Raw genomic sequence first — 25,391 nt, 5'->3', positions numbered from 1 at the left:
TATACGAGTAAATAAACATTTTTATTCTCATAGGTTAAATAAAAATAAAAATTGTAAACATAACCATTCAAGTTTACCATAAAGGTTAATTAATCTCTTATTAATATATTTCCAAAGGAGCATTAATTTATTTATAATAATTTAAAATACTATTTATCTATATTCTAAAGTAAAAAAATCATTTAGTTCATATAATTATAAAGAAGAAGTTACCAGCACCAAGCGGCCGCCACCACGCTCCCATACAAACGTTTGGCTCTACACTATATTCCTTCATATTTCTCTACATTCACCTTTTTCCTCGGCGTAAGATAACTTAATTTATATATGAGGTTATTATTTAGTGTTTAATTAACCTAGATATTACCGAATACTGTTAATAGAGTGGATATTCTAGGTGATGCTACTGTGTGTGTCATTATTTAAATTGTTCTCTGATATTTAATTCGACTATTATCCTTCTATATCATTATTACTCAGTATATTTTATTAATATTAATTGATAGTTTTGCTGTAGTTATTGGTTTGGTCCTTGTTATAGTGACCGGTATCCTGTATTATTGAGTTAACTAAATATTAACATGTTTAAGGTAATGTCTGAGACCACTGTTAAGTTTGGTTCATTTATTTCACTAATGTTCTTATTACAGTATTTTAAGAGGAAATATTTAATTGAACTTAATAGAATTGGACAGCCTTAGCCCCCCCCCCCCCCATGCCTGGTACATTAGAACTAACTGATGAAAATATTGTAAGAAAATAAACTAATTATAACTCACTCATGGGTTAGTTTTATATATTAACTCAATGTATGAATTTGAAGGACCAGGGATAGGTTCAGGGTCAACCTCCTCCTCCAGGTGGCACTGGTTTTTATCCTTTCTATATTTACAAGGCAACTTACAGTGCGGGCACCCAACAGACGTAGGGAGAACGCCGTGATTATGTAACAATTGGATAGAATGATCGTCTTTCTCGTAAAACTCGGCAATAGACTTGAAATAATCGTGGGACCGCGATTGACACCCAACCTCTACCACGGCCATTGTTACACTGGTCATTGAAATTTAAATCGGTACCCGGGCTGCTTCCTTTGAAAAAAATTAAAATGTGATTCGTCGAAGAAAAAAATCGCGGGATGGTATCGATACATCATTGGTCACGACTGGATGACGTCGGTCAGTATTGCGCCGAAAACATCTCCTTGCAGACGAAGACTGAAAGTACGGATAATCAATTAAATTCAATTGTGTCGCTATTATCCATTTCCACCTGGTATATGTGGGGTTCAAAATGTTCAGAATAGAGAGATGTAAATGTTTTAGTGGTTTATAACTTTGGGGTGCATTATGTCCTAAAGTAAAATAATACCAAGAAAACTCTGTATTGACCCTCTAGAAACTTCCATGGGGCAGCAGTGGTAGAAAATGGCAACGCAGAGCGAGGGAGATAAAGGGACGGCGGAAGAGGCAAGACGTTGACGGACGACTCCGTGGTGACGGGCTAATGAGTATTAACCGCACTGAGCCCACCCACGCTACCGTGCGTGTGGCGTGACACTGAAATAGTCATGCTGGAACCCGATAACCCGCGTTGGGCATTCAAACGATGCCGTGAAAAGGTGCACTTTCCGGAACGTCAACCAGGGCGCCCTAGATGATCGTTCAGGAACGAAAACCAGGGCGTAGGGGTTAAGGGAAGTTGTTGGGTGGGGGAAATCACAGAAACAGGTGATTTCCAATGGAGAACAAGGCCAAAATCCTTCAAAGGTCATCAAAAACCATAAGAAAAAACATATTTCTATTACCGAAAGAAATATAACCTAACTTAATGTACCCCATTTTCTGTGTAAAAAACCATAGAAAATCACCAAAAACCAACCAGACCTAACCTAACCTAATCAAGGGGGCAGACCCCATGTTCATGCCCCCACATCTTACCTTACTCTGAAGAAGAATCAGGTTCATCTGGGTCGTCAATGTTTAAATCGATGAATTGAAAGTGGTGCTCTGTGAGTCGGTCACTTTGAGGAGGGTACAGGCTGGCTGCTTGAATGCAAAACCTGTACAGCAAGTCATGTTTATTGTTTCAAACAAACAGATAATGTGCTAGATTCTGTTACAAATACTCTGCATAAATTCCAGGCCGTTTCACATAACCGTGTTTTCTAAAAACTACAATGGCCTCAGTATTTTTCTGATGGACATCGGCAATAGATGTAAAATAATCGCGTTGACAATGTCGGCACAGATCTTCCACCTATTCAGCCTGTCGGCACAGCTCTTCCACCTATTCAGCCATATCTGGTACTGAAATTCAACATTTCCCTCCCGACGCACCCACGCATTGCTCATTGGCTAAGACAAAAACCTCCTGCCCAATAATAAGTCTCCCGTCGCTCCCCAAAAATAACGTTAACCTCACCCTCTACTTACACTAGCCAATAAGAACTCCCACACCACCCCCACACATGCACTGTAGACGAAGAAGAAGCGAACAAACGAACACACAGGAGCAGGAACTGAGAGGGGAAAGAGCGTCTCCGCCCGACGTAAACAAGGAATGGGGTGACACAAAAGATAAATGATATTGGACAAGTAACATCTCGGTTATCCTTAATTTCTGACAAAAATATCATAGAAGAATAATGTCTTAGAATTGTCTAAACATTAAAAAAAAACGTATTTCTAACACAGAGATAGAACGGTGCACTAATATAAAAAGACCCTTATTTTTATATCTGGTACCAACAAAAGCAATTTTGTTGAATTGTCATGGTGTATTTGTGCGTTTTTTGGACGTGAGAGTACGCTCAGATCGAGCGGGTTGGTTGTAAACAAACTGAACATGCTGCACCGACAGATTTTTCGGAGGAGTATTTATGGTAAATAATTAATTTCTTTACAATACAAAGCTTGTAGAGGCATCATTTTTGTGTCATATGATCAGTTTTCACCGTGTTTTTACCCCACAATTTCCCTCATACTTCATGCCCTACCCACTACAGCTGATTTGTGATTATTGTAGATAGAAAAAAAATACTTATGATTAAAATAAAAACTTGTCACCTCTTAAAATACTTACTACAGTATAATGATAAAACATCTGGGGGAAAAATGAACCAAATTGAACAACTCCTTCTGGTGGTAGTGCTGTTGTCAGACATTACCTTTTATTTTATTACTGTATAAGTATTTTTTTTAGATTTCCTCTGTGATCATAAATCACCTGTAGTGGACAGGCCGTGAAGGATGAAGGAAATTGTGGGGTAAAACACGGTGAAAAAATGATCACGACACAAAAATGATGTCTGTACGTGCTTTGTACGTAAAGAAATTAATTACCATAAATACTCCTGCAAAAAATCTGCCGAGTGAGAGGTGATCCTGTACACAAGGGTTTACTGTTAACTCACTCCATTTCTAGTGATATATTGATACACTTTAGCCAGTATCTACCATGTCCCAGCCAACCTAGTGACCAGATGTTAACATACTGCTTACTGGAACATACTGTACAGCATTATTAGCATTAACAAACCTTCACATGCATTACTGTGCAGTAGTTTGTTCTGTGAAAAAAATAATGTTTCCTGAAGACTTACACAGTGTAGTTTGTACTTTTGTATGGCCTCAGGAGCCTTCAGAGCGATGCAAACATTACTACATAAAATCTGGCTGGACAGTATACAGTGTTGAGAACCTTGTGTCCCATTGAGAGAGATGCCAAAAATTTTTGTACTGGACATTGTAACATTAAGAAAAAAATGTGTGGTTGACTTGTTATGTAATGATAGGCAATAGTATTTTAAATATTTTTCTTACATACTGTATGAGAATACTGGATGGAGGTGAATGTGTGTTATGGATTATATAAAAAATAAAGTAGAGAAATATACTAGCAAGCCCGGCTGAGTGAGGATCTCTTGAGCTAGAGCTATGCAGTCTAGCACCTAACCTTGCTCGATCTTACTGCTAAACTGTGAGCATCTGCACATATTTTCTAAATTATAAACATGTCGGGCGTTTAATCGCCGTCTTTTTTATAAACGTGTTTATTGTAACAGGCAACAGGTAGTGGGGAAACATATTCAGATGACCTACTGTAGTTATCTTCCTCCTGTTCAAGCACTCCAGTACTGGCTTAAAGGTCATTGCACTTAGCGAGGTTTGTGTGTACGTATATTATTTAGGTTTGGTAAGGAAAGGAAAGCTCACTGAAATCGTTTGGTTGCTGGGAAGTATTTGTCAAGAGTACCAGTGTAAATATGGCATCTTTTTATTCTCTGTCATCTCTATTGTTTCCTTTGAGTCGGCTGTCCTTTGCTGCCACCATAGTGTAATGGTCTCTTATTATTCTGGCCCACATTTTTCACCTCCATTGTCTACTTATGGTCATTGTTTCCCCCCACACTAGTGTTAGTTGCTGGGCTGTCTGGTGAAGTTTATCTCACTGTGTCTGCTACAGTATCATGTTATTATTCACCACTAAACACAGATGTAACCTGTTGTCTCCCTCATTATTATAGAACATCAACATCAGACAAATGGACTTGTATCATAGCTAACATGCAGTACTTAGTAGGTTAATTGGGAGGAAACATTTAATATTGTTTAAACTTAAATGGCCAAACATTTTTTCATGTTAAGTATGATGTACCGTAGCCCACCTGTAGGTAACTGTAGCTATATTAATGAGATTCTTAATTTTTCAGAGGTGACAATACACAACAATGTTGGACATCCGACCAAATCATACTATTTATGTGAATAACCTAAATGAAAAGGTTAAAAAAGGAGGTAAGACTCTTTTGTTTATAATGTATTACTTAGTGTACATGTGAAAGGAGAGATGCAACTAGTGTAAGAAGTGTGATGTTGTATGGCATGGTAATGAATCATGGGCAGTGAAAGACGATAACTACGGTACATCTGGTTTGAGTGAACTGAGATGAGTATGGTTAGATGGTTGTGTAGTGTGGAACTGAAAGACAAGAGAGACTGTTCAGAGCTAAGAGAGCAATTGTGTAGTGACAGTACAGTATAATCTTGACCAAGTTTTATGTAGAGGTAGACTGAAATGTTGTAGACATGTGGAGATAATGGGGAAGACCAACTAGATCAAGAGATTCATGAGTTTTACTGTGGGAGGAGGAAGAGCCAGGGGTAGGCCAAGAATAACATAGAGAGAGGTTGTAAGAAGGTACCTCAGAGATAAGAACAGTGATGAAGATGAGGGTATCTTTATTAGTTGCTGCCACTACTGGATCAAATGCCTATGGTAACTAGGGATGCACCGGAATCAGAACTTGTCAGAACTGGAACTTAGTGTTATAGCTGTATTTTTTTTTCAAGTTGATTTTAAGTACATGACATTCATATATCTTAGTACCGTATGATATTGGTCTATGTTCAATTTTTTAAGGTCATTTGTCAAACTAGAGTTATGAATATGAAGGTTTAGGTTATTGTTTACTTGTTGCAGTGGTTCCCAAACAGAAGGCTACAGTGTTTTTCAGAGGTGAATCACGCATGTACTGTACTGTATAAGTTGCTGATAACTTTAGCCCCAGCTTCCCCCAGTCCTCTGTAGGCTCTACCTAAATATTTACTGTAAATCATTAACTTGACACATAAGAGGTTCTCACTTGATGGTTGGTGGCCAAATTGTTTTATTAACTGTGTTTTGTGGTGGCCATATTGTCTTGTTAGCCATGTTTGGTGGCTATGTTGCCTGAATAGCTATGTGGGGTGGCCATAATATCTTAATAGCTGTGTCTGGTGGCCATGTTGTCTTACTAGCTGGGAAGACAAGAAAACAAATGCCAATATTGTTGCTGACACCAACTGTAGGAGCATCGAGGCTACCATTATCCATGAACAACTACATTGAATTGGCCATGTTACCCGCATGGACGACAGTACACTGCCAAAGCAGCTACTTTACAGTCACCTAACAAATAGCAAACATAACGCTGGTGGGCAACTGAAAAGGTATAAGGATAGTCTTAAGACAAACCTGAAAAGGTACCAAATCGGCCCCCTCACACTCCACACGGTAACGCTTGGAGGAGCACCACAAGAGAAGGTGTCAATACTTTAGAGTTAGCCTGACTGCAAACGGAGGCAGACAAGCGCCAACGCCGGAAAGACGCTGCCACCGCCCCTCCCGCTTTAGATGTAGCCCTCCACATGTGCAACATGTGTGGACGACTCTGCCGGTCTCATATTGGCCTCTTTAGTCACCTCAGAGCTCACCAACGAAGGTGACATCCTTAATAACTCGTATCATTGCTGGATGATCTTCATACTCGATTCCGAGGGACAGCAAAGTAATGCAGTAGCTTGGTGGCCATATTAGTAGCTAAATATTCCTCTATTTGTTAATTTCAGATTTATACTTTTTTTTTCTTTGAAATGAAGATCCTTCAGACAATGTTGTATATAAATTGGATTTTGGGTTTTAATCCTTTTGTGCATCATAACATGAATCACGTCAAATTGGGTAGCACTGCAGGTATTTGCATTGGACACAAAGTGTCGTTAAAATTTAAAATTTCACCAAAAAGGATTATTTGAAGATATTTGCATTAAATTATCGTGCGTCAAAGATGAATGCATGGTCTTCCAAGTGAAGCTTCCAGAAAGTACCAATACACTGGAGTTCCGCTTGCCATCAGTTTCCTCCAGTCAGTTGTGATGGCAGGTCACGTTTGTCTCTTTCCTTTCCTACCTTCCCCATGATGATGAGTCATATAAAACTCCAAAGTCGCTGTTAGAAAGCTCATAAAATTCTACTTCTCTAACTATATTCTGTACAGTACAGTGGTAATCCCTTGGTAGGTTTGTGAAAATATATAAGGTATGATGCTGAAACAAATAATTTTTTTTCTTTATTCAGAGTGAAAATATATAGTCCTATCCTCATCTTTTTTTCTGATTATGTTAAAGCCAAAACAATAATGGAGCCAGTGATGTATAAATCACGCTAAAAAGAGGGGGGGGGGATAAATTGGCCTCAAAACAAAAGATGACCGGACCGGACCTCACATTAGTGGTCCCATATGACTTTTGTTTTGGTCACAGAAACTTATTGCATGCATGAGAGGGGTAATTTATGGTGATGAAATGAGAACAATTAGTGTGAAAACTGGTTAGTTAATGAGTACTGTACGTTGATTTTGTTACTGTATAAGGTTGTATTATTACTATATTCTGGAAATTATTGGTATATTTTTATAGTCCTACTATAATTCTCTTTAGCGTGTGAACTGATTGTATGTTGTTTTCCCCCCCAGAATTAAAGAGGTCTCTGTATGCGATATTCTCCCAGTTTGGCCAAATTCTCGACATAGTTGCACTGAAGACTTTAAAAATGCGTGGCCAGGCTTTTGTGATCTTCAAGGAAATTCAGAGTGCTACAAATGCCATGAGAGCTATGCAAGGCTTCCCATTTTATGACAAACCTATGGTAAGTAGCTACTGTTGTGTAACTTTTATTCATGTATTTCTGATCAGTAATGCAACGTGGAGATGAAATATGCATTCTTGGTTTACATACAACACCCAAACCTGCATAACTCACCTGGAAAAACCCAGCACAACAAAGAGAGTGCTGTACTGTAGGTGAAGCTCTTAGCATTTGTTAATACTGTAGGCAGAGCCAGGAACATGTATTAACCTGGTGAGGTGGAGGCTGCTGGTGTAGATGGTTCTCCTGCCACTCAGTGTAGGAGTAGTGCTCATGTCCCTAAAAGGCATTTTCAGATTCTCAGACCATTTTCATCTGTCACAAGGGAGTTGTGCTGACCATCAAGTAAGCCCCAACTGCTACATTTAAGACTTCCCTGGGTTCCTGTGGGTATATTCCTGAGCCATTTTTCTGGGGCATTTGGTCATGAATAATTATGTATTGTATAAATTACTGTTAATATTCAGTGAAGATGTCCCAGGTACTGTACTGTAGGAGACAGTTCAGTAAAACTTTTATAGTTGATTCTTACAATCCAATCTTGGTTTAGTTCACCCAAAATTAGATTAGATAAATAACTAAAAACTTTGGTAGAAATATTTAACAACGGAAATGGCAAATAATTTTTTGGTGCGATGTGAAGAAGAATCATCATATGGGAAGACAGAAGCAGTCGAGTAGTACCAACTTGTGTACAGTTCTTAAGGCTCAGTGGAGAGCGGGCTTTATCGTTTATGTCCCTAATGTACTGTCAGAACTATGAGACCCACTGTCTTTTCTTGTTGGACACCTACACATCCAAAAAGTCAATAGCAAATGACTTGAGAAACATGACACATGGTGGAGGCAAGTACCGGAAGTATCTGATAGTGGGAAGACTTTCATCTCTGACTAATTTTTTTAATTTTTGTGTACATGTACTTTTGAAGGTTTCTACTGTAGCTGTTAAGGAAACTGTTTAAGCCAAGTGTTGTATAATATATATAGGAGCGAGAGTGGTGGTTTACTACACATATTTGTTCTGTGGTGAACTCAAGATAAGCATAAGTACAGTAGCTAAAACAACTATCTGTGCAGGTGTGGGTCAATATGCTCCAAAATTTTTCGTGTGACTAGTGACAGCCCTCATATACCAATATTTATCTTCCATGGTCTCATATTGTTTCCCACAAAGTATGCACAGATATATGTTTTAGCTACTGTACATATACAGTAATGTTAAGAAGAGTAAGGATAAATTGTGTGGTTAGCTACCCAATGAAACATGAGAATCGAGGAGAAGCCACAGTCATGAGGGGTATTGAGTGTCGCCATCACAGCTGTTTGGTTCACAATCATAAGTCCTTGACACTGTTATTTACTGTGGCCTTTAAAATACTGTATATTGTTTTATTCCATTACTTTATTCTTAACATTTCCTGTATTTATTATCCTGAAAGTGTCTGTAATTGTTTTGATTATTATTTATTTATCTAATTCACATACCTGATTTTCTAATGCAACTAACACACAATTATTTAATACAAAGTGAAGCTGTGACACCCTTCTTAACTAACATACCGTATATACTCGTGTGTAGTTGAGTTTTTAAGACCAAATTTTTAGGCAAAAAATTGGGGGTCGACCTCTACATGGGTAATGGTTTTGTTAGGTTGAACCCGTGCATGATGGGAAGGGCGAGGAGCAACTTTTAGCTTCAGACATGAAAAATATTTACCAGTTACTGCCAGTAAACAATGGAAATGTAAAATATGTACCAATTAGTAATGAAAAGTTGTGTAGTTCCTTCAGCAGATGAAGCTCACCAACTTACAATAGGCTAAATTACCTTACAACGTGCTTTCAGTAGTCTATGTTGAAGTTCTTAGCACAGGCTAACTTATCATATCATATACGGTATCACAGTTCTCATTGATCTACAAAAAATACCGGTAATAAAAACCTTTTCGATATTTCACACTTAATATAATACCCGGTAATCTACTTCAACCTCCTATTGTTTACAACGACACATGACGCACCACCATCTGTTGTGTATCAGCTAGACGGTACACGTGTTTTTCGAATCGTTTTCAGTTAAGAAACTGTTACATCACATGTATATTTTACCTTAACTGTGCCTGAATGAATATATTCTCGGAAATAAATAGTAGTTTTGCTGAAAAGTGATGTATTTCAATGTAAAATAGGATAAAATACATGACGAAAACAAAAGATTTTACCTAACCTTCCAATGTTCAAGAGAAGTTACTCGTTTTTTTTTAATAGTTTTCTGTTAAAATACTGTTATATTACAATGATATTCTATTTATACTGTGCTTGTTATAATGCATTCATGGAAATGTAATATTTTTTTCTGAAATGACATACGTATTACAGTGGAAAGTGGGATAAAATCATGACAAAAACAATCGACTTTCGCTTTCTTTCGTTGTTCAAAAGATGTTACAGTAATCGCTTTTCGAATGGTTTTCAGTTAAAAAAAACTGTTGTATTACAATAATATTCCCTCCTAATTGACGTGAATAAATACTTGAATGGAAATATACAATATTTTTGCTGAAACTACTCGCGTTTCAGTGCAAAGTGTCGTAATAATGGTAAACAATTTGCCTTCGGCGCTCGGTGTTTCAGGCACGGCGAGCCTCAGTTTATAGGACGTAGAGTGTTTTTAGTGAAGGTTTTGCTGTTCCATTACCCTCAAAAACTTGGGTCGACCTATAAACGAGGCATATCATAAATTAATGATTTCTTGGTCAAAAATCAGGGTCGACCTATAAACGAAGCATATCATAAATTAATGATTTCTTGGTCAAAAATCAGGGTCGACCTATAAACGAGGTAGAAGTATAGACGAGTATATACGGTAACATAGATTAGTTAAATTAGGTTAGCTCTAATTGGTTCAGGTCATCCTCAATAATTGCTTAGCATTATACAGTAGTCTAACAGCCATCACTGGACCACAGACGGCAATGTTATCCAAAATACTTACACTAATACAGTATAAAACCAGTTTGCCGTGCTTGAAGGGCGGTTCACTTACAAGGTTAAGCCCTGACGAGTTTCTAACCTAACTATATATGGGGGTTGTGTATCACCAACCACTATCATTCTATTCCTCCTTGTTTAATAACTATAATACTTTTCAGTGTAACTCAATAAATGTCTGACTGTCAGGGGTGTGAAGTGGTGGTGTTAACGTCATGTGAGATGTATGGCTGGGTCATGTGTGCCCAGTTAGAGGCACCTGATACAGCTCAAAGCCTAATTTTATAACTTATACCATTATACCATATCAGGGTTAATAGTGTGAAGGGTGTGGATGATTTAAGTTAGAGTGAGGTTACTTGAAGTGATTGTATGTCACCGATTGATTGATTGTGTGGGGAAAAATACCATGATAATAATGTACAGTGTTTGAATGGAATAGTTAAGAATGTGTAGTAGTGGCCACATTTTCTCTGTGGTAAGGCCATGTGTGTCTAATTATCTTACTTTGTTACAGATCTGTATGCCTAAGTCCTTTGCTGAATAAAGCCTTTTAGAGGGAGACACCAGTAAAGAACTTAACCATAGAGATCTGTAAGAATGAAAGACAATTAGGCACATAACGCAGGCCTTAACACATCCTCCTTGTGTACCAGAGGCTTAGTTCACATGCTGCGTCTACACTAATGTCTCTGGGAGTCAACTTCACCTTAGAGAGAAAATAACATGAGTAGATATGTGGAAGGAGAGAGTTTGTTGAAGTGTACAGCAGAGAAGTGTACAGTCATACTTACTCAGGTTATAAGTTTAATGGATTATTGTTCCCACAGAAAATTGCTTATTCCAAGACTGACTCAGACTTGATAGCAAAACAGAAGGGAACGTACAAGGAGCGAGGAAGCAAACGAAAGGAAGAGGAAAAGAAGAAAAAGAAAGGGAAGGAACCCAAAGGAACAACAGTTGTGCCTGCTGCAGGAACACCTAGTGTTACTGGTAATTATTCTCTTTCTCTTCTGACTGCTGACACACATATGAAGGTCCCACGACTCCCAACGTGTGTAAATATTTGATGAAAACTTATAATGATGAAAATATCCTTGCACTCGTAGACTGTCAGGTTTTTTAAACTTGAGAGCTGCTGAAAAATTTTGGCCCCTCAGAAGCATGTGGCTGTCTGAGGCTGATTATTAAAAGTGTACTTACTGTACTGTTACCCATGTTCAACACATCCTGACCATTTTCTTCTTTTTTTTTCCCAGCCAAACCAGGAACAACTGTGGTACCTCCACGTCCAAATCTCTTCAACCAGCCACCTCCAGTTCATGGTGGTAGTGGAATGGGTGTACCAGAACAACCTCCTAACCAGATTCTTTTCCTAACAAATCTTCCAGATGAGACTTCTGAAATGATGTTGTCTATGCTTTTTACACAGTAAGTCTCTGGTGTTTAAGATTATTATCTTTTATATACAGTACTTGGTGAAAAACAGTTAAAGTTAAGAGGTAAGACCTACAAATATATTGTTCATGTTGTGGTGGATTGAATAGTGTCAAGCTGAACAAGAAGTTACTCAGGGGGGGGGGTGGGTTAAGTCTGGCTGTAGCTCATGTATGGTGTGGCATCATAAAGCAGTATAGTGCTGTACTGTATGTGGGGTCACAGTTAGATGTTTTCCAAGGCATTTTGTTTGTTGTACTGCTTCCAGTAGTTTGTCTGGTCCATTTGTTTCCTCAAGCTGCAAATAAATCCTATAATATGAAGGTAACAGTCACTCCTTGATCTGTACTGTAGGATGAACATTCCTCTAGTTGCTGCGGCGTAAAAGTCATAAAGTTTCAAGACTTTCGTAGCAAGTTATTTAAAAATTAATGTCGGCTGAAATACTCATTGTTCATGGGACAGTATTGATAAATTTTGGATGTTAAAAAGTAAATTGTTCCTGGGAATTTGTCACAGAGGCTGGCATATGAGAGGGATGATTATATAGCACCCTGTACAGTATGAGAGTGAATGTAACACTTACAGAGGACATAGTGTTGAGCATACCAGGTTAAGTAAGTATTTGGTCGAGTGATTAATGGGAGGAGGTGTATCAAGGGGAGAGCAAGTGGTCAGTCAGGTGAAGATCTCTCACATAACTTATATCTGTACCTATTTTATTTCGGGTATATATTTTTATTTTTTTTTTTATTTTTTATTTTTTTTATCAATATTTTAAGTGTTTTTGTATGGAAAGTTTTCTTGTGATAGGCAGTGAGAAAACATGACATTGTTTTAGGACCTTTGTATGAACAACAAATTTTTTTAGCTATCAGCCCAAAATATAATACAGTACAGTGAATTTTGCATTACACTCGACTTATATAAGTAATTTTGGCTTGCAGTGCAATTTAATTTATATTTTAACCAATCTACAGTACTGTACTGTACTCTGTTCTGCAAAAATGACAATCCCAGCCAACAGTGTACATACAATATACTGTATACAGGTATGGGACCAATTATTCAGCATCCCGGTATCCAGAATACAGTGCTTAAAAAAATGCTGTTACGAAACAAATTATTAACCCATCGTTAGTCACGGTACCAGGAACCCACCACCCCCCATTCTCACCCACTGATCACAAAAAAAAAAAGTAGAATTTCCCAAACCATTCTAGATAGGTCCCACATCAACAAACAAGGGAATAATAGTGAAAAAAGTTCTTAAGTCAATTTAATGGGCCCATGGGATGACATATTGCCCAGACGGGTCTGGTGTGTTTGCTGGCCATCAATAAAGCTACTGAAACTTACTCAAAACGGTATACAATACTCTACATTCACACACAAATGCACATACTGCAGGGTTGTTTCAAATTTCTTGCAGTGTGTGTGGTACTTGCCAAAGCAAGGAACATGACACATCACTCTCACTCACAGGCAGTGGTGAAACACCATATTGTCCTGTCTCCCCACCACTATTGCACTCCCTTTCATAACTTTCACTCTAAGTGATTTACCTCAATATAGTCAGTGTCACGGTCACTGTCATCAAAGTCACTTACCTAGTCTGTATCAGTGTTGTCTATTTCACTGTTATCGTTCTGTTCTGCCACACTCGCATTTATAAACAGAATGTTAGAAATTTCCTCATCTGTGCAGAAGTGTTGTGTTCTGAGCAATGTCTACTCGCCATGGTGGCCTCATGGTTAGTGGGTCAGGTCAAAGGCACAAAGGGTAATAGTAGTGTGTGGGTGTGGTGGGGGGTGGTTGCCAAACACCAGCATACAACCATAGGACCCATCAGAGGAAAATTACATACCCATGTACAGTACTGACATTATTATAGACAGTATATGTACGTGACAACCAGGAAAGTCTATGGCATATCTCCCATACAAGTACAGATCAACTAACTATGGGTTAAAATGAGCTCTTAAGTAATTCCCTGGCTGAGTGGGGAGATTTCTAACCATTCTCCACCTTTGAGCTATATGTTATGGTATGGTTACTTTTCAACTCATAATTTCGGGTAGATACACATGATTTTCTAAATTTGTTTACTCCGAAAGAATCACACACAATCTTACATACAGACAGTGGAAAAAATGATTATCATAAGGTATAAAGTCTTATGTTTCTACGGGTTTCCACCATGAAGCCATGTAAGTGTGTGAGTGTGTGGAGATTGGGGGGTCCGCAGTGCAGAGCACCGTTGCTGGGGACACTTGTTGCATTGCTAAGCCAAGCATCAGTGGGGATTATGACGCAGTTTGTCCAGTAACTTTTACTGTATCATTTTGCTCTTTTTATGCTTTCATTATTGCAATTTATATGCCTGCATTTTTTAGATTTAATGTTACCGTGTACAGTTAAAGCTACTTTTAGGGGTGAATCTAGTGATCTGAACAGAGGCTTCTCAGCCAGTTATAGATGGTTTAATGTACATTTTAAGCCTGTTGCTCCAAATTCCTGAAAAAATCCTTATCTAGCAAACCCCAGATCCCAAGCATGCAAGATAAATGGTCCCATACCTGTACATGGAAATATTGAGACTATAGTATGTTGATATTGTTGGGATCAAAGGTCTCAATATATTGTAAGATTTTGACGAGTCTCGTGAGAAGTTTAGCTAGTTGGGGTTGAGAACTTACCATTTCTGTAATTCTGACCATTGTAGATCTTAATTTACATTACTTCCCCAGGGATGCATGTGATAGTTTGTATTGTTGTTTGATTTGTTGGAGTAAAAAGTCCCAACAATGATAAAGTACTGTAGTGGTTTTGAAGGAAGACAAAGGTCTGCAGTTGAAGTTAAAATAGTTATGTTCTTATCAGTGATGTTCCTTAATGTCATAATTATACCTAAAAACTTTTTCCTCAGGTTTCCGGGCTTTAAAGAGGTGCGTCTTGTCCCTGGACGTCACGATATTGCCTTTGTCGAATTTGAGAACGAGATGCAGTCTGCAGCGGCAAAGGACGCTCTACAAGGCTTTAAGATAACACCCACACATGCAATGAAAATTGCTTTTGCGAAGAAATAAGATTGATACAAATGTTTGTGTGTACCGTACTGTAGTGTTTAAGGACAGTTTTGCCACATTTTCATCTTAAAAGGTGACAAGTTTGGGAAATGAATATGATTTTAGGTATGTATTAAAGTTCGTAATTTATACAATTGTTAATACAGTGAAAATAATTTTGATCAATTTAAAAGTCTTTGAATTTACTCTTGAGAATATTTTTCATAATGTAATATATACACTGCCCCCTCACTTAACACAGATTCACTCAAACACAGTCTTTTTATTACTACCCAGTATCGTTCAACCAAGGGTTAATATTTGCTTTAACTTCGGTTGTGCTGGACTAACACGGGAAAATTCAAACGAAAGCAGTCGGGTACAAACGTTTGGCATAGGCCAGCGGTCAAGTCCATTACATTCCACGGGTAGCATCCCCATGGCTCCACCTAAATGTTCCTTAAGTGCCCCTCTGCCTGGAGACACTCAAGCAAAGAAGAGTAGGACCACATTTACTCTAGAAAGTAAGTTAGACAGACATTATTCAATGTCTTGGGAGAGTGAAAACGATCCACCTAAGACGGCTTCACACGGTTGTTAACATCCTACACCACCATCGTTCTTCATACCCTTCTTATGTGAGTACAGTACAGGTAACTCACTTTTGATTTTGTGTTTTTGGAATAAAGCGATTGTTCAATTAATACCAAAAGTTAATTAACGCACACCTATTTTATAAATAACTCACTCAAGACAGTTTGAATTTGTCCCGTGTATTCACCTGGGAGCGGAGTTGCGTGTGATGCCTGGTGAGGTGCTTGTAAGTTATTACTAAAAAGTCGCAGTCATATCAACATCAATGAGAGCACTGTTCATACTCTGAACGGTAAATGATGGTTCCCGTAATCTGTACCATTTACATGTACAGTGGTCCCTCGGTTAACAAGCACAATCCGTTCCAGCAGGTTGCTCGTTAACCAAAACCATTGTTTCAATGGGTTTTTGGGTAATTGGTTCCAGGTCACCAAAAATTGCCTAAGTTCAACAATAATGTTAGAAATTGACACTTAGGGGTTACTTTGAGGTGTGTATGTAGATGGCTCCTGGATGATGATGATGATGTGAATTTGAAGTGGGAGGTGCAGGAGGAGGAGGGAGAAGAGAAGGAAGTGGAGGTGGAGGAGAAGCATTTTACTGCTTCTTGGAAGGTGTCACTTCCATGAAAATGTCAGGAACCTCTGGACTGACAGATTCTCCACCATGAACATCCTCTCTCCTTGAAGTAGAAGGCTGAGGGCTAGCATCATCCTCTCTCCTTCTTGAAGTGGAAGGCTGAGGGATAGCATCTTGTTCCTTCTGCCTTTTACTGAAGAAAGTGTCAATTGTAGTCTGTGGGGCATCTCTCCTCCTCACCATTAACTTATGTTTAAAGAAGGAGACCACTGAGTCCTCAACATGACACAAAGTTAGTTAAGTTTTTTCCACATCTGGGTGCCTTGAAGCCAGTTCCCTCAACTTCTCTTAGTGGTAAATCACATCTTTCAACTCTTTAGTTGACATATGGTCATCACTTTCAATTTCCTCCTCACCACTGTCAGCCTCTAACATCTCATCCAGTTGCTTCAAGTCATCAGGAGTAAGTTCCTCCTCATGAGACATCACAAGCTCTTCGACATCATCCTCTTCCACTTCAAGACCCAATGACTGACCAATGGACACAATCTCCTGGTCCAACTCTGTGTCATCCTGAAATCCCTCAAAGTCATGGATTACTGATGGCCACAGTGCTTTCCATGAAGAATTGAGGGATCTAGTGGAGACTTGTTGCCATGATGATACAATCAATTTTACGGCCTCAAGTTTCCGCCGTCAAAATTGAAAATTATGTCATGTTTTTTTGTGTCGAAATAAAAAACGTCGAATTAAAAACTCGCGAAATTTGAGAAGCTACTGTACGACATTTAACCCTTCAATATGTCTTCAAAGAGACCACGAAGCAGTGAAAGTGTTGCAAACGTAAACGCAAGTCACTACCTGTCCTGGAAAAGGGTGAATTTCCATGGTCCGGCACCGGTCAGGTCCCAAGGTTGCCGGACTAGAGACGTACAACCTGTAATACTTTACAGTAAATAACAATGATATTGGTGACAACAGTTGTTGACAACTAGACTTATGTCTGATTTTTAACCCGGAGAGTTCTGTTTCATATTTTTTTATTGTTGATGTAATATTCTTTTAATAACCTTGTTATACACTTAAAGACCTTAGTTGTTGAAGTGCAGTAATAACATAACTGATTTGCTTTAAACAGTGACCCCCACACACACACACACACACACACACACATTTATTAACTTTTTTCGGACTAGGGTCTGCCCTATTTAGTCCAATTTATCGAGGTTCTACTGTATGACCAAAAAATCGGTTATTAAGATTTTCAAAAGAAAAAAATTGCTATATAGAGAACAAAAAATATCACCCAAATTATCAAATTGATTTTGTGTGGATTCTGGCGCAGCTCTCCATCTGGTAGCAACCACCACAATAATGGTGCAACTCAGTTTGAATTCTTTCCCAAGTTTGTATTCAATTATGCATCTGTGTTACTGTGTACCATTATTCAAGATGAGTGGATAAAGACCATCAAGTTTAAGTGAAAGCAATGGGGATAAAAGATTCTGTAAAGGAATTGCATTGGACATTAAACTTGATGTTTTAAGGAGGTAACTCCCAGTAACTGATCAGACCACCTTACCTCACCACCACCTGCAGCACTCAACATTGTTTCTGGTAAGTAAAATTTGAGTGTTTTGTTCAGTTATTATCATGAATGACTCACTGTATGTGGGTAAACCCGTCAAATGTCATACATATACGTGCAAGAGAGCTCTGGCTCAGCCATGTTAATATTATCAACTGTGTTTTTCTGGCTAAATAAACTGTTTCAATCAATCAAGTGGAGGTTAAATTATAGTTATTTTTCAACTGATAATTTCAATTAGATAAACTTAACTTTCTTCATATCTTTTTTATTCAGTTACATGGATACACAATCCTACATACTGTTCAAAAATAAAAAATAATAATCATTTGGTCAAAAACATAGAATGATTAAACTGCTTCATGTGGCAGCGGGAGGTGGAGTGGTGCTGAGGGGATTCTCCAGCTAGTCCAGTTTGGTACAGTAAAGCAAAGCTTGAGGGAATCCTTGTGTGATGCAACCAGTGTCTGCAAATGGCTGTGGTGTTAAACTTTTGGGAACTGATTTTATGAACATGTTGGTGCCTCCACAACATCATGTTTAAGTGAATTTGTAGATGTATTGTATTGTATGTGTACAGGTGCTCCTCTACTTAATAACGTTCAACTTACAAACTTTCAGAGATACAAACATCATCACTGAGGGGGTGTTACCTGCCAGAACAGGTGTTTAATGTGGATGAGACAATTATTTTGAAGAACATTCCAGATAGAACAAACATTACCTAAGAGGAGAAGAGTGAGCCAGGTTTTAAGGCTGTATTAAAGGGTATAGCTGTACTAAATATCCATAATCTTTTTATTTTTTACAAGATGTTTGGTATCTACGAGAGTAAAGTTGGACTTACAAACAATTGGACTTACAAACAAGCCTCAGGAACGTAACTCATTCATAAGTAGAGGAGCACCTGTATTCGTGAACTACTTTAGAGCTGTACAATATTTTTGGACTTTGGATTTGGTGTGGTGGTGGGGGGGGGGTCCTGACACAGCGCTCCATGTTATAATTCTTTTGCTCTACACATCATTTTCCAGGAACGCAACCCCTGGGCTAAGCGAGGGGGCAGTGTACTGTACTGTCCTAACAACTTAATGTGAATATAAATAGCCAATTTGTACCTGATGCATCATTTACTGCATTGTCAAGTGGAAAAGCAAAACTTGTTAGGACTGTCAGTGGCTACACATTATTACACTGATTAAATTATAGTTTAATTAAAAATCATTTGTATTTTATGACCAAGCAGAACAATGTGGTAACAAATATCCAGGTTTCCTATTGTGTAATTTCCATTACATCCTAGTTCTGTATATGTGCACTAACGGAAAGTGTGCACATGCCTCTCAACCAGAATTCTGTATTGTACAAATTTTATGGAAAAAAATATGGAAATGTTTAATAAAAATAATTTGTACTGTGACTTTTCTAACACTTACATATCGTAGCTAATAAATTAATAAATGTAATAGTAGATCATCAAACTGATTATTAGTGGTAATGTTATATATGTGAAAATCAATAATGAAATCAATTTGCTTTTCGTGTATTTTAGTATCAATTAAAATGTTTCTGCCTTAGAGAGTAAGTAGCTTTGGGTTATTTGTGGCTACCAACCAAAGTTACTACCATTTGCCAGTGAACCCTCATTTATACAGACTAATTGGGGGTATGGGGTTAAGATTAGCTGAAAGTCTGGACTTGACATGGATAAAGCAGGATTGGTTGTCCATTCTGTGGTGCTAGGTGAGGACTGATGAAGATGCCAGGGGGAGTACTGGTGCCAGCCAGGAAGGAAGGCAAGCTGGTGGTGGTTAGGTCATGGTTAAGCTGCTAACCTTTCAGTTGCAGGAAAATCAACTACATCATCGTCACTATCATTGTGACGTGTATGGGAAGGTTCCAGCCGAGACAACACTCGTGGTTTCACTACCACTACGGGCTGGGGCTATTTTCCAACTCTCTCTCCCCTTTCCTGTTCCCGTTCCCCATCACCTTTCCTCTTCCCATCACCTATATTTCCTGATCTATCACTGATAGACACTCAACAGAACATCATGAACACAAAAAAGAACACCCAAAGCTGTCAGATGTGTCCGTCTCAGAGGAAGTGGTTGGGGCGACTGTTTGAAATGGACAAGAGGGGACCGTGTGTCCCCAGGCTGACTTGGCTCTGCCCACTGCCCATTTGGATGATTGGCCTAGAACAGGTGAGCACTCCTGGCCTGTGAGAGTTGATATACAATGTGGTGTCTTTAGATTGATGCACATCTGTTTGTTTATCTTTATCATCTCTTGGAACATTCACAGCTCCTCTCTCTCCTTTATGTTCATGTCCTCTCAAACAAAAGAAGTGCACTTTACACACTCAACAAAATGTTTGCCCATTACATTTAGATATAAAAGTAATAATCTCCCCTCTGGCCAGAATAATTGGTGTAGAGCAGGTCCAGGTTGAGATATTTCTGGGTTCTGGATATTAAGACAAATTTTCTTATCCCCGGAAAAATCTCAACTTTCCCAGTGTCATTCAAAAGGTGTCCTATCATGTATTGTAGTGGTGTTATAGGCCAGAATGATGGGCTGTATGAGCAAAGTGGTGTTGGGTGGCAAAATCTCTACTTTGATGTGTCCCCTTCACCACTTTAATTCATCTTGAGGGTAGGCAGGTGCATTATCAATGATGAGCAAGGCCTTGATGCCTGGGGATGCCATGGACTGCTCTATGGTATTGTCTGACTGCTTGGACAAAAACATGGTGGAACCAGCCTTCAAATATTTTCTGGGTGAATCAAGTCTTTTTGTTACCATGCCAGGATACAGAAAGAAGATCCATAGAACTGTGAAGCATTTTAAGCCTCTGGGCATCTCCAACCACCATGGGTTTGATTTTGTGCAAAAATTTAGAGGAAGGAACTATTACTCCTGCATACAGTATAGATGCCCTGGAGTATGTCGCACTAAGTGTAGACAGCGCTGATCCGACTGAGTCTTCTGCTGCGTGTTGGCTGTTTGCTTACATTTGGGAAGAAGACTGCAACATGTTCAACCTGTCAAAAGTGTAAATAGTTCCCAAGACAAGTACCCATGACTGTTATGTGTGGGAAAAACAAGAAATTATTTTTTCCCTAAGATTAAAAAAAGAAGTAAGTTAATTTTAATATGTGTTTTGTGGAAATTAAGTGATGTAGCCACATTCAGTGCTGGGTTAATATTCATTGTAGCACATGTCCTTAAAATGAAGGTTTGAATCAGAACAAAACAGTGAAGAACACCAGCAATCACGCCAAAGTCCAGGTCATATTCTAACAAATAAATACCCATTGCTGTACTTAGGTATTCTCTGATTGTATTATATATATTTTTAATTGTCATACATGTTCAACAGTTACTTGGAATGGCTGCACACACTTAATATGGTGTATTTAATAGATAAAAACATTGAAACGGCTCGATACATCTAACGTGAACTGTAGCAGCAATTTTACTCCAGATCATTATACAGTATACAGTCTATGACCCTCTTGTTCACACAGTTGTCCCAGCAGCAGGGAGTACATCTTGTAATGTGCTTATCAACTTCTCCATTATAGGAATGAAATTTTAAAGTTGATTTGGATCCTGAAGTTCATTCTTAGTGTTCCTACCAAGGATGCAGTATTTAAAAACAATTCTAATACTGTAATTAATTTAGTTTTTTGCATTATCAGTGTCAGTATTATGATCAGAACTGGATAAAGTACAGTATTTTTATTTGCAGATAACAATGACAACTTACCAGAGAAATGGTGACAAACTGTTATCCCTTAATGTAGAGCCTATCAAGGATGGCTGTGGTAAGTACAATATGTGTAAGAAGTAGTACAGTATGTGTGAAAAGTAGTACAGTATGTGTGAGAAGTAGTACAGTGTGTGTGAAAAGTAGTACAGTGTGTGTGAAAAGTAGTACAGTGTGTGTGAGAAGTAGTACAGTATGTGTGAGAAGTAGTACAGTATGTGTGAGAAGTAGTACAGTATGTGTGAGAAGTAGTACAGTATGTGTGAAAAGTAGTACAGTATGTGTGAGAAGTAGTACAGTATGTGTGAGAAGTAGTTATGTGTGAAAAGTAGTACAGTATGTGTAAAAGTAGTACAGTATGTGTGAAAGTACAGTAGTTTGTGTGTAGTTGCAGTAGTACTGTAAGAGTAGTACAGTACAGTGTGTGTAAGAAGTAGTACAGTATGTGTGAGAAGTAGTACAGAAGTAGTCAATATGTGTAAGAAGTAGTACAGTATGTGTGAAAAGTAGTACAGTATGTGTGAGAAGTAGTACAGTGTGTGTGAAAAGTAGTACAGTGTGTGTGAAAAGTAGTACAGTGTGTGTGAGAAGTAGTACAGTATGTGTGAGAAGTAGTACAGTATGTGTGAGAAGTAGTACAGTATGTGTGAGAAGTAGTACAGTATGTGTGAAAAGTAGTACAGTATGTGTGAGAAGTAGTACAGTATGTGTGAGAAGTAGTACAGTATGTGTGAAAAGTAGTACAGTGTGTGTGAAAAGTAGTACAGTATGTGTGAAAAGTAGTACAGTGTGTGTGAAAAGTAGTACAGTGTGTGTGAAAAGTAGTACAATGTGTGGCTATTCACCTTACCTAACCAAACCTAACTATAATTTATCTAATTGGTCAATCCTGATCTAGTTTTATTTCCTCTTTCCAAAGATGCCATTAGAAATTATCTGAAATGAGTAGGAATTTGTTACAGGGTTAATTGTATTTAAAGTAAGGTTTGTTTACTTTTATTATGTACGAAATGGCAGTGCGGTCCATATGCCACTTATCATTATCAAGGGGATATAATACTGTTACAACGATGATTAAAAGTAATTTATCGAGTGTCTTAACAAAATTATGAGTCCTCTGTATTTATAACTGTACTGACGTGTTGGAATAGTGTGAGTTTGGTGCCAATTATATAAAAAAAATTATTTCAAGTTTGAGACTGAGGCAACGCTAGTTTGTGAGGCGTCGTGCACCTAAACCTGAAATTTGTTTTAGATATCTGATGAACAAGTGTAATGATTAACCGTATTTCCTACTTTGAAAACATTACTTGTTGAAGCACAGTAATAACATAACATTAATGGCATAAAACCCCTGCAAAGTATTTCTTACTAGCATCCCTATTAATTTTCTGTTATAATTACACAGGTAATTTTATACTCAGGTATCTGTAAAATGATATTTGGTAAAAAAAATTACAAACACAAAGGCGTCCAATTGATCGCTTTACGATGTCTGTGAGGCAAGGTTGAGCCGCCTGTACAGTATATGACGAGAACAATATTGAACTGTTTATGTGGCTTTAAACACTAATCTAAACCAACACCCAGCAACTTGTAGAGGTTCACAGTATTCAACACTGTCATCGAAGGTTACTTTACTCAGTGCACCAGAGGACAAAATTATACCTGTTGTGCCCTTATGATATACTGTACAGCTCTGTGTCATTGGTGGAACACACTGGTGTGCCACTGGTTGTATTACCATGACACTCTGGTATCCCTCTAGTTCCCCCCCCCCCCAGTGGGAGCCACCTTACTGCAGTATGGGGACTTGTGAGTCCTGATGATCTAGTGAGCTCTACCAGAAGGGGGCTTGGCCCATTTCCTTTCCTCCTGGGAGGGAAGAGAAGGGATTCCCAAACTGGGTTGGGTCAGTGGTGAGGGTCCAGACAAAATGGATCCTATTCTCCTGCCAGTTTTTGAGAGCAGACTGGCAGCATCGTCCCCAGCCGAGACCACCGGAGCTGGAATGCTATTCCACGTGTTTGCCGTGTGTGGTGTCCCATAATGCTGGGAGACAGGAGTCCTGGAGGTTGAGCGATGCAGCAAGCAACACACATCTTCGGTCCTCTATTCCAGTTAGACGGGCGGCTTGGTTGGGCCCGATCATGTGAATAGGCTGGTCACTGTGGCTAGGGTCAAGCAGGCATCAGTGGGCCTGGGACCCCTATGGTCCAGAAGCTACCATCTTGGCTCCTGGTGGTTACCTGTGTATACTCCCCCACTACCCCTGATGTTGTTAGGGTCTTATCTCTGGCATTGACCTTCCCCTGTTGGGATCTGTGGGGGGTGAAGTTATTTTGTTTTGTTTTTATGAATGACACAAACCACATTAGCCAGCCTGATATTCCCCCTGACGACCCTGTACCCATCCCTGGTCCCTCCTCTTAATCAGCAATTGCTACATTGCAGCCATATCCAATAAAAGAGTGATTCTAGATACAGTGGTCCCTCGGTTAACGAGCGCCTTGGTTAACGAGTTACCTTCCATAAGATTCCTAACTTCGGTTGACGAGCAATCCCTCGATTAACGAGTTTCTTAAGAGCCGACCTGAACATGATTTCGCTTGCATTTGGCGGTCCACCAGCTGTAGTATTAGTCCGCCAATACAGTAATCAGTTCTAGAGCTTAAATTCCTTACCATTTTAGCAAATATCAAGAAGTTTATACTATTCAATAATTTTAAAAGTTTAATATTAAATTTGTTAGTCATTTTAACAATTATTGAACATAATTGAAGGTAATGAAACTAGTTTTATGCGCGCCATCCAGCCTCTCAACACACCATACAGGCGTCAGTCTTTGTGTCTTTTCAGTGGAGGTAACATCTTGCTTGAGACTCTTCAACTAAATGCTTTTTTCTGTGTTTGCAAGCAAATTATTGGTCATTTTGAAATTTATTTTACATATTGACAATATATAATGCAGTGCAGTGTTGATTTAAAGAAAATAATCTTGAATTACACCAAGAGAACTAAAATTTTATGGGTGAAATGGCACCATGGGGTGACTTCTCTTCCACTCCAATGCCTTCTCTTCTCCCTTCTCCTCCACCCCCATTCTAATTCCCATTATCATCATCATCATCATCCAGGAGCCTTCTACATACACACCTCAAAGTAAGTGTACTTTTCTACCTTTTTTGTTGAATTTAGGCAATTTTCGGTGAGCTGGAACCAATTACCTAAAAACCCATTGAAACAATGGTTTCGGTTAACGAGTTTTTCGGTTACCAAGCAACCTTCTAGAACGGATTGTGCTCGTTAACCGAGGAACCACTGTACCAACAAATGCTCAACTGTAAGAGCCACAGGTGGCCTGCTGGCCCTGACACACTCCATAACCCTTCTACCCATTAAATTTTATTCGGTGTGTTCAAAATCTCCACCCAGCAAGATGGTAGCCTCCTAGTGGAGGTCTCCTCCAAGTAGAGTGCTGGACTCCGTACCCTGTCTGAGGTACACTCGGTAAAAAACTATCATTACAATTCTTGTGTGAAACAAATGACACCACCAACGAAGGCTTATGATAAAGGCTTGATAGCCCTGTGTGTGGATTGTTTAATTCATGCTGCTATATTCTTGGAGTGAGCTCTTTGGAGTTTTTATTATATGGTGATGAATTGTAATAATTATCAAATTTTGATTACTTTTTTTAATCAGACAAATGAAAAGTGTGTGTATATGTAACCATCTATTTTACTATAATAGCAAACTATCATAGCAAGGAGAGAAAAATACTACATAACACTTCTTAGCCTAAAAAAGTGCAGTACGCTCAAAACCAAAACAAAATCACGGTCGCTGGGTGTCAAACACCCAAAACTCGAAAAATAACGCTTATTTG

General features: G+C 38.6%; 1 protein-coding gene across 1 annotated transcript; it reads left to right on the top strand.

The window, feature by feature from the left end:
• Positions 1–214: 214 nt before the first annotated feature.
• LOC121869188 (U1 small nuclear ribonucleoprotein A-like) lies at positions 215–15,909 on the top strand. The gene is made up of 6 exons (XM_042370417.1): positions 215–306; positions 4,715–4,799; positions 7,298–7,470; positions 11,292–11,454; positions 11,721–11,892; positions 14,828–15,909. The coding sequence occupies exons 2-6, from the start codon at positions 4,733–4,735 to the stop codon at positions 14,985–14,987; spliced, it is 735 nt and encodes a 244-aa protein (XP_042226351.1). The 5' UTR covers positions 215–306; positions 4,715–4,732; the 3' UTR covers positions 14,988–15,909.
• Positions 15,910–25,391: the final 9,482 nt, after the last annotated feature.

This window comes from Homarus americanus, unplaced genomic scaffold (assembly GCF_018991925.1).
Source record: "Homarus americanus isolate GMGI-L3 unplaced genomic scaffold, GMGI_Hamer_2.0 scaffold25467, whole genome shotgun sequence".
Lineage (NCBI taxonomy): Eukaryota > Metazoa > Arthropoda > Malacostraca > Decapoda > Nephropidae > Homarus > Homarus americanus.
The sequence above is the reverse complement of the archived record's forward strand: the minus strand, read 5'-3'. Positions and strand labels throughout refer to the sequence as shown.